This window comes from Phyllobates terribilis, unplaced genomic scaffold (genome assembly GCF_046119375.1).
Source record: "Phyllobates terribilis strain yellow unplaced genomic scaffold, ASM4611937v1 Scaffold_1__5_contigs__length_1240528914, whole genome shotgun sequence".
NCBI classification, from domain to species: Eukaryota; Metazoa; Chordata; class Amphibia; order Anura; family Dendrobatidae; genus Phyllobates; species Phyllobates terribilis.
The window spans coordinates 844,395,287-844,406,089 of NW_027362761.1; the positions used below are offsets into that span (position 1 = coordinate 844,395,287).

General features: G+C 38.2%; 1 protein-coding gene across 9 annotated transcripts in view; it reads left to right on the forward strand.

The window, feature by feature from the left end:
* The window catches only part of BMPR1B (bone morphogenetic protein receptor type 1B), a 671,971-nt gene extending 667,759 nt beyond the window's left edge, over positions 1–4,212 (forward strand). For all 9 annotated transcript variants that reach the window (XM_073638285.1, XM_073638321.1, XM_073638268.1 and 6 more), the window contains 3 exons: positions 345–520; positions 823–953; positions 3,664–4,212. In XM_073638285.1, the coding sequence (XP_073494386.1) occupies positions 345–520; positions 823–953; positions 3,664–3,789 (433 nt within the window). In that variant the 3' untranslated portion in view covers positions 3,790–4,212. The remainder of the gene's footprint in view (positions 1–344; positions 521–822; positions 954–3,663) is intronic.
* The last annotated feature ends 6,591 nt before the right edge of the window (positions 4,213–10,803 follow it).

Here is a 10,803-nt window from a genome sequence, read left to right on the forward strand (position 1 = left end):
ATGTCATACTGAAAGTTACAGACCAGGTGTTTGCTACCCCATCTTAGAGCAGCATAATGTAGGGGCAGATACCCTGATTCCAGTGATGCATCACTTTAATGCTTGTTTATCCAGATTGCAAGGCTGTAGCTTCATTCTATGCACTGAATATCTAAGGGTCTGAAATGACTGGCATATCTTGATGCTGTGTCATACATGTCTCAGGTAAAACATCCCTTTAAACAGAGACTGCTTCTACAAATGAGCACTATATATCTATAGACTATAGTTATGGGGCATGACAATCCGATCTTCATTGTTTGCATTGATATGTTCATACCTCCTTTCTGTACTTTGCATTTCAGCGATACTAATGAAGTGGACATACCCCCCAATACTAGAGTTGGCACTAAGCGATATATGCCCCCTGAGGTTCTTGACGAGAGCTTAAATAGGAACCACTTCCAGTCATACATAATGGCAGACATGTACAGCTTTGGACTCATCCTCTGGGAAGTTGCTAGAAGATGCATATCTGGAGGTAACCAAATCAATATTATTATGTCATAATCATAATTATGTATACATAGAAATGCAGTAAATGACAAAGCTGTACTAAACTTTCCATATGTTCCTTTCCTGATAACACTGACCTTGTAAATCTATAACCAAAGTTTTGTGTCCGTAGGAAGAAACCTTCATAATGAACAGTTGGCAAGAACAAATAAGCACTGTATTTTCCTTATGGCAACATAGAATTTTTTTCTTCAGCTTGATTCCTTGTAGAAATGAGCCAAGGGAAAGTGAAAAGAAAATAATAAATTCATAATGTCTTTTCTTCAGGTATATTAGAGGAATACCAGCTGCCCTATCATGATGTTGTACCAACCGACCCGTCTTATGAAGACATGAGGGAAATTGTCTGTATCCGGAGGTTGCGACCCTCATTTCCGAACAGATGGAGCAGTGATGAGGTATGGGAGGGGGACCTGAAACCTTCTAGATTTTCTATCATTTGTTTCAATACATTATACAATCTACATTTTTCTGATACAAGGTTATTAATATTTATCCCAATCAGCAAGGAATATTTCAGTGCTCCGATAATGAACTAGTTTTGAAGATAAGTCTTAGAAAATGTTTATCATAGCATTGCATCACACTTCTGGAGATGTTTTATAGAGGAAAATGAGGACAAAGTTTTCTTAAATTTATATTCTTTGCCCAACTCTAGATTTTCCAACCTACCTTACAAATTGAAAACTCCATCAAGTCTTCTATACTTACAAACCACATTTGATTCATGGAAAGACAAAGAACATTGTTAAACTGCATAGACCCAATTTATGATAAACTGATATAAATCCTTCTGTCCCCTACTATCAATAGAAAACATTCATCGATCAACCTTCTACAATATTATCGGTGTTCCTCTATAGTTTGCCTATCATTTGGAGTTCTCACCTTTGAACAAGCCATACTTGTTTGAAGGTTTTTGTAAATTAGCTAATCACCAAGTGTCCCAATGTTGGTACCCCTAGCAATCATATTTAATCTGTGGCGATACACTCCTGCTCATTGTTATTGGCACCCATGAAGTTTAAGTACATAATGTGGAATATCTCCTGAAAAAAAAGAATCAACTGAAACAGTTTTTTGTATAGAGCATTCGTGTTAAATACAAAAGAACAAATGATAAACAATAATTTAAAACCAAAAACAATCGGAGGGAAAAATAGAAAAATCTAAAGTTTGCTGGGTAACTGGTATTGGTACCCTTTACATTAATTTAGTATGGAAATACACTTTGACTCACCTGTAGTAAATCACAAAAGAGATTCTCTTGTGATTAATTGTCGATGCCCATGTGACATGAATTAGCCAATGAATGATGACTTCAGTGTTTTCAAAAGCCACATGGTAGGCCCTGTTCCTTTGTCACGATGGTGAAGACATAGAAGCTGTCTGAGGACATCAGAATGGCTATTATTAGCAAACACAAGACTTCCAAAGGGTATAACGCCATCTCCAAAGACCTTGGTGTCCCAGTTGCAACAGTGTGCAATGTTATTTAGAAGTTTGCCAAGCATGGAACCATCAAAAACCTCCCTAGATGTGGGAGAAAGTTGACAAGAGATGTCTTCGAACGTTAGTGAAAATGGTGGAAAAAACACACGTCAAACATCCAAAGACCTGAAGGCCAATCTGGAACAGTCTGGGGCCAAGGTTTCAACAAGTACCATAGGCCGCACACTATACAAAGCAGAGCTTTATGGGTGAAGGCCAAGGAATAATCCATTGCTGAAGAAAAGACATAAAAAGGAATGACTGATCTTTGCCAAAGAGTACCTTGACAAACCACAATTCTTCTGGGAAAACGTTCTGTGGACAGATGAAATAAAAATATAGCTTTTTGGCAATGCAAAGCAACAATTTGTTTACAGACGACGCAATGAAGCTTATAAGGAAAAGAACATCTTACCAAAAGTTAAGCATGGTGTAGGATCCATAATGCTGTGAGGTTGTTTTGCTGCTTCTGGTACTGGAGGTCTTGACCGTATCACAGGACTTATGAAGTAAGAGAACTATCAAGAGATTTTTAGAGTGAAATGTCCTACCCAGTGTAAGAAAACTTGGTTTGAGTCGAAGATCATGGGTCCTCCAGCAAGACAATAACCCAAAACACACATCCAAACGTACACAGGAATGGTTGAGAAAGAAAAATGGACTGTTTTAAGATGTCCAGCAATGAGTCCTGACATCAATCACATTGAAAATATTTGGGGTGAGATGAAATCTGCCATTGGGAAACAGAACCTGCAAACATTCAAGAGTTTGAACAAACTGCAAAGGAAGAGTAGTAGAAAATTCCAGCTGACAAGTGCAAGAAGCTTATAGATGGCTACAAGAAATGTTTGGAGGCTGTCAGCAATGCCAAAGGGTGTGCAACCAGGTATTAATTAGGGATGCCTTTATTGCTGTAAATGCTGTTTATTCAGTTTTTTTCTTTAAAATTACAGCATGGAAGTTGAAAAACAATGTTTTATTGTCGTATTACTTTGGACCACTAATTAAAAAATCCTGAGGATATAACTTTGGTACATTTCCATTTATTTCTGAAGATATTGTACAGTCTATGAAAAAAATGAAGGGGTGCCAATAATGGCGAGCAGCACTGTATCAGTTAGTGTTCAGGTTCTCAGCAGTGCCTCCTCAGGTGAGATTAAACACTGCACAGTGCCAAAACAAATAAATGAGGACAGGGTAGTTCAAATAAAGCAAATTATTATCCTTGTACCTGCTTTCCACTTTGGTCAAGAAATAAGCATCCCAAATAGGGCTCTCCCTCTATTACTAGAAGTCCCGAATATGGTTTATGACAATGGGTTTGCTAAACTGTAAATCCACTTTAAGGACAACATCTTCCCTTTCTATTTGCACTTTCAGCCACTTGCATAATTGTAATGAACAGTCTTTACTTAGCACAATAAAATAGCTTGTTAAAAAGAAGAAATTAAATCAGTGGTATAGCTATAAGGTGTACAGAGATAGCAGATGTATCTTACCCCAAGGTCCTCCTGCAACACCAAGGTTATTAAAAAAAATTGCTTTACAGAAACTTGATTATCATAATAATCTCATCATGATTTTTTTACTATTCTGAACCCTGTTTTTTGTCTGCAGTGTCTGAGACAGATGGGAAAACTGATGACAGAGTGTTGGGCCCACAACCCAGCTTCACGCCTCACAGCTCTACGAGTGAAGAAGACACTTGCCAAAATGTCAGAGTCTCAAGACATCAAGCTTTGATTTGATATATGACTACTTTAGAGAATACCCAAGAAAATGGACTTATTTTTTGTGACTGAAAACCTTTAAGAGAAAATGCTATTGTTCGCATTGAGCATCTGTGTTTACCTTGAACACCATGAATGCCAATACTGGCGATGACAATCTGGACAATCTGTAGACCTCTGTGAGTCAGGATGGTGTAATGCAGGAAACATGGTTTCAATGACTAGATGAAAGAATTAGTATGTTGCTTTCCGTGAAAGCAAATACCTTTTTAATGTTTGAAACAAAAGACAGAGTTCTTTAATCTTCTAATAATAAAAACTGATGTAAACTGAAGTTTCATATATACATTGTAGGGGTTTCTGCTCTTCGGTAGCTGCTTGGATACGCACAGGGTGTTTATATCAAACCATAATAAAATTTATTGTCCTTCATAAACTCTACTGCTCCAAGCTGAAAACAGCCTTTCTTCAGCACAAATGAATAACAAAATAGTCCTTTCTCTAGGAAAAGGCAAAATAAATCAATATGGTCTCACCAACTTGGAATTACAGGCACTTCTCAGTCTCTTCCATTAAAGGTCTTTATCCATCTCCAGCACAACACACTCGGCTAAGCTAATCCAGCTGCCTGTTATTTTGCCTGTAAGACCCAGACTGGTGTGGGGAGCGACCTTTTCCATGCAGGCCCTTTTGGTTGCTCTTAAACCCCAGACCCAAAATCCAGTAGAATAAAAACACCTCTCAGTAACCTAGTGCTACTGGTACAGACTTTACATTCCTGAGCTCCAAAAAATCTGTTGCAGCATATAACCGCCAGAAAGGAAGAGATTCTGACACATATATAATTAAAATCTTTCAAATTTTATTATTCAAAATCCATAAAAAATAAAGATAAAAAGATAGGGTAAACAACCTTCAAACCAAAAACGGGGTTGGAAGCACAGCATTATCTCAAATATTGCAGGTCCATAACATAGCGGAACAGCATATGTGAAATTCAACAAGTAAACAGACTATACATCTTAAGCCGGAACAGGGGAAAATCCCAAATAGTAAAAATAGAATAAGATATAAAGTTGTGGTTTCCACAGAAAATAGGTAGCTCAGGAGCAAAAATAGGAATACTGAATTAATAAAGTGCAAGTACAATAGTATAGATGCCCTACTTAACTGCTTCTGTAATATAATGCAAGCCCTAATCCAGTAAAGGCCAGTAAAGGTTCACAAAGTGAGCAAAAGGAGTACAATACCTATTAATAAAGTGTATACTGGAACGCTGGAGATGGCTGTGTCCTCCCCACACAGCCACAGTGTGAGTCATTTTTCTCATATGGGGAAGTTTTCCACTCAAGTAGACTGTCTGGTGTTCCTCACCATTGATCTCCTTGGACATGACAGCTCCTAGCCCAACATCTGACGCATCTGTCTGGACTGTGAATGCTTTGAAGAGATCTGGCGCTACCAGCAGTATTTGCCTACAGAGGTCCAGCTTCTGAAATGACCTCTCAGCCTCTAGAGACCACTTAACTATAACTGATTTTGTGCCCTTTAGGAGATTAAGTTGAGGTGCTGCTATTACTCTAAATTTAGGGACAAACCCCTTGTACTGGCCTACCATTTCCAATCTGTGAGGCTTAGTGAGTATCTCATACTCAGTGACATGAGTGAGACCTGGCAACTCAGAGAAAATGTCCCTACTTTGGTATACCACTTTCTGACACTGTTGTCTTTGGGAAGGTGACAAAGTTTCTGCTACTTTGACATCCTCAATGTTGGCTTCTGACTGGGTCAAATAAGCAAGGGATTTCCACCAGGTTCCTATCCTTCCGGAGGCCAGCTCTGTATTGCCTTCTTTAAAATGACATCCTGGTGGGCTTTAGGGATCCTATAGGCCATCAAATTGACCTGAGCGTGAAGCTTAGTGAGTATCTCGTGCTCAATGATACGAGTGAGACCTGGCAACTCCAAAAAAATGGCCCTACTTTGATATACCACTTTCTGACACTGCTGTTTTTGGGAAGGTGACAAAGTTTCTGCTACTTTGACACCTTCAATGTTTGTTTCTGACTAGTCCAACAAGCAAGGGATTTCCACCAGGTTATTATCCTTTCGGAGTTTTAGTAGGTTGATATGATATATCTGGAAAGTATTTCTTTTTCCTGGTCGGTGTATTTTATAGTTGATCTATCCCACCTTTTTCACCACCTCATAGGGTCCCTGCCACTTGGCAACAAACTTGCTCTTCACTGTGGGCACTAACACAAGTACCAAGTCCTCAGGCTTAAAGTTTCTCACACGAACCAACCTATTATACCCCCCTGGATTGTGCTTCTTTTGCCTTGACGAGGCACTCTTTTTACTGGCCTCTCTCTTTGGTCCCTTGATACAACAGATCAACAGACCTGCAAACAGACCTACAAAATTTGTATACAGACTGAGTAGACTGAGTATTGGTTGCAGTTTTGATATAGGATCTAGATATATGCGGTTCCATTCTGTATCCAGTGGAGGATCATGCGGTGGCAGCTGCTAGTCATTATTCACTAGAAGAAAGGATTCAGAGGGTGATTATGCTGTAACTATTCAACCCTGACATCATATTATTATATTTACATATAAGGCCTCGTATAGACATCTATTTTTCACGTGAATGTTCTATCCATGATTTTCAATGAGAGAACATGTAATCTTTATATTCTATAGGCATGTTCACATGTCTATTTTTTTGCGAACTGACTGGGAAAAAAATGGAGACATGTCTGTTTTAGATTCTATTTGGGGCTCAAAAACCCATTCGAGTGAATTCATGTGTCATCTGAGTACTGTCCATTTTTTACAGCATAAAGGATAGGAGAAGCTTGCAGGTTTTTGTATATGAGAAAAATGGATGCCACACTGATGGTAAAAATAGACACCAAGATCAAAAATGGATGAAAATCGGGTACAATCCAATGATGAAAACTGGTGCATTTCTTTCTTATACATAAAAAGGCATATGACTCTATTTACATCCTTCTTGGAGGTTTAAACCAGAGTTATATGAAGGTTGTAACATATGTCACGGCACATGTAAAGATAAATAACAGCTCCTTACTCCCATAAGTCTTCTTTCCTCGGTGCTCAGTGCTGAGAAAAGGCAATGAATTCACTGTAATAAACAGATTTCCACTCCCTCTTCCTTATAATTCATGAATGAATGAAAAAAAAAACAAATATGCAGATATCTGACGCGTTTTAGAGAGTGCACCTCCTTAATTCAAACAGAGAGAAATTCCTCCAGCGATAAAAAATTAATAAAAATAGAAAATATCGTCTTTATTGTACCAATATAAAAAATGGAAAAATGCACTGGTCACCATGAGATATCCAGGAAAAACACACAACCAACGCTTTTCAGCTAAAAGCCTTACCGTGATTAAGTGCATTTTTAATATTGGTACAATAAAGACAATTTTTTTTTCTATTTTTATGAATTTGTTATCGCTGGAGGAATTTCTCTCTGTTTGAATTCTGTGCTTCTCACGTCCCAGACTAGGACATCTCCATGCGATTTCCCAAGGTGGAACCAGGTGCTTCTAAACGTGGTGAGCTGACTTTTCCTATCCCATTCCCCTCTGTTTACGACACCTCCTTATGCCCCATTCACATGTCAGTTTCTTGCATAGGAGTTTCACGAACAGCCCTCGTACCTCTAATAGTGAACAGGGCCATTCACATATCTGTGATTTTTTTTGGACCGAGCTGTTAATGCAAAATTTCTCAGATGTTTTTGAGTTTGATCCAAGTATCAGATGAAAATCGGCAATGCCATCCATGTGCAGTTCGATTTTCACAGACTGTTAGCAGAAGGTGGAGAAAGGTTTCAGAAAAACTGATGAAACTCAGACCAAACTCTGATGAAAGGCTGCCCAAAATTACTGATGAAACACGGTCAGTTTTTCTGCTATTTATAGCTTATTCAGAGCTATGAATAAGGAGATGTAATCTATGAAACACGTCAGATGTCGGCACATTTGTGTCTTTATGTGATCTTTTATCATTCAATCATGAAAAAACTGGATTGTTTTTATATGGAAGATGGGGTGGTGGTCTCTTTCGCACAGTGGATGTCACTGTATGGGTATTGCATGGGCACTGTGTAAGCCTTTTCGCAAAATAAGTTATAAACAGTCCAGTGTATGACATTGGAGGCACATTGAAGGCATCTATAGATAAAGAAGATGTAAAATTCTGTTTTGTGGAAGTCTTATAGCCATGTGGCCATGCTCTAACCAAGACAGACACAACCATTCCATCTTTCTATTTCTTGAGAATAGTATAGACTTATAGAACTAAAGTATGTATTTTTCATTGTTTTATGTCATTAGATGCTTCAAAACAAACAAATCTCACTCTATGCACATTTCACTCAAGCAATAGCATATTACTCAATATTACTACACAGGGGCAGATCTGACCGACCTTACGGTCTAGTTATCAGAGCTGTGCCGTGTAATCAATCTTGGACATGTGTGTTCATCACATGAGCAGGATGGATTTTTTTAAAATGCGAAACTCTTTATTGTACAACAAAGAATCTTTAGTTGCGGAAAAAAGAATACCCCAATAAGGCCAATACTTCCATAAATAAGCAAAGCCAATATTTACATTAATAAACATTGAGCGTTGTCACATTTATAAACAGTGTATTGGGGTACTTAGTAATATATCAAAAGATACATGGTAATGTAAAAGAGAATTATGCTACCCTAATAGTAACATTGCACAATTAATCACTACCTATTTAATGGTAATACATAGATTTCCTTTTCTTTAGTTAATGAGGATGAAACATGGTAAGGAATATTAACAACCCACCTGAGATACTTGTGGTCTGTGTCTATTCATCTGCATTAAGAGAAACGTGCAGAATGATTATAGTTAATGCGGTTCTTCTTGCATCCTGCCTCGTGCCGAGGTACACAGCTCATTACATGACTCTCTAGTTTACACGTAACTTACCAATATTCTGAAATATATTTAGAACTAAAATTCACAGCACATATGCCAATACCTATGCAGGCTAATATTAAAAATAATGAGCGTTTTGATGTAAGCCACTATCCAATATATCATGAAGATGATTGCTTCTGTCAGGAAAGTCATTGAGATCCATTAAAATGAAGAGAAAGGGTTACCTGGAACGAAGCCTTAAATCATCCGGGATAACGACTGTGGTTGTAAATGACAATAGTAGTAAAGTTTGAAAAGCCAGACAATCAATTCTGGACTTTAAATGATGCTTTTAGCCTCCAGGGTTCCAGTTAAAACCAATAAAAGCATATCTTCTCTCCATGACCCACAATGGTTTATATGCTGTACACACACACACATACAGTATCCGGTGTGGATTCACTATAGGTTTCCAATGGCTAGTCTTACTTCACAGTTGCTTAAGTTTATTTTAACTTTACTTTAGAATGTATTATTCTAAAAGATGCATGCAAGTTCATAGTAGAAGCGAAATAAGTTAATTGTTATTAATCTGTGTATTAATATTCTCACATACCACCATCTTCTCCGCTATCCAGCACAACTCTGGTCCTCTTCTCAGTGACGACACTGCTCTTCAGATACTCAAGGTCACACTCCACTCTGCGGGACCAGGAAATTACTTTTAGAATGTAAACTTATGGAGTGTCAGAATGCAGCTCCATAGTCTTACATTGTAAAAGAGACTTCAGTTCACGCATAGAGCATAGAGTGATCTGACTAGTCTGAAGAGCGGTGACGTCATTGAGAAGAGGGCAAGAGCGGTGCTGGATAGCTGAGAAGGTGGCGTTAGGTGAGTACCGTATATTAACACACTGACACTACTTGGACTTAGAATAGGTCATGTGTATCAGATCGGTGGTCAACCGACACTCAGTTAGCAAGTCCCGCAGCCATCGGAAGTACATAGAATACTCCATGCATTGTGTAGTGGCCAGAGTCAGGTACTAGATCTTAGATCACATTTACTTCAATGGAAGCTAAACTACAGTATTTGAGAAAGGTCTCTACACATTGCAAGTTTCCAGATCTGCACAGTATACAACTAGCAGTCATGGGACCTGCTAACAGATGATCCCTAAAAGTAATGTCCTGTTTCTAAGCAAAGTCGGAAGGGAAGGTACTAAGGCTCCAACTGTAACTGATATCACAAGATCTTAGCAGATTTCTTAATTAAAATATATATGCAAGTTGAATCTATTTTCAATTTACATTCATTAAAACTATTTTTTTATCAATATGGAAAAAACCCTTTAAGCTAAGAGATCTGCTAGTAGTGTAATGTAGTAGATTGAACAGGTGCAGTAGTTAAAGATTGGAAAGCTATGGAAATCTAAAGAATAGACATACTTTATTGCATTTGCTCTGAAGATGTGTGGGACGATGACCAGTTTTGAAAAGAAAACATAATTTTGTGATAATCTGTCAGGAGACCTTTATGCTACATATGTCTATATGTGGCCACCTAGTGGTTGTTATCGGCTTAGGAGCCTCTCAAGCATTTTGCTAGCACGTTGTGATAATGTCTTTTTTTTTTACTTAAAATGTTTTTATTACGTTTTAACAACATTGATATGAAAGCAGAACATTCCAATTACGTTCAATAATACAGTAGCAATAAAAAAGTTAATGGTTGTTAATATTAAGTTATTGTTAAAGGCGTTGTCCACTACTTTCACATCGATGCCCTATCCATAGGATAGGGCATCAATGTATGATCAGCCGGGGTAAAAAAGTTAATGGTTGTTAACATTAAGTTCACGTAAGATAGCAGAAAAGATCGCACTCACCACAGGATGCCTTGTGAATGATCCTTTCTTTCAGATCTGGCGTGTAAACATAGGCGCAGGTACATGGGAGCTGAGGTGAGAAGGGAGGACGATGGCCGTTTCGCGCATATATAGCGCTTCCACGAGTCCATTGGAAACGGCCGTCGTCCTCCCTTCTCACCCCCGCACCCATGTACCTGTGCCTATGATTACACGAAAGAAAGGAT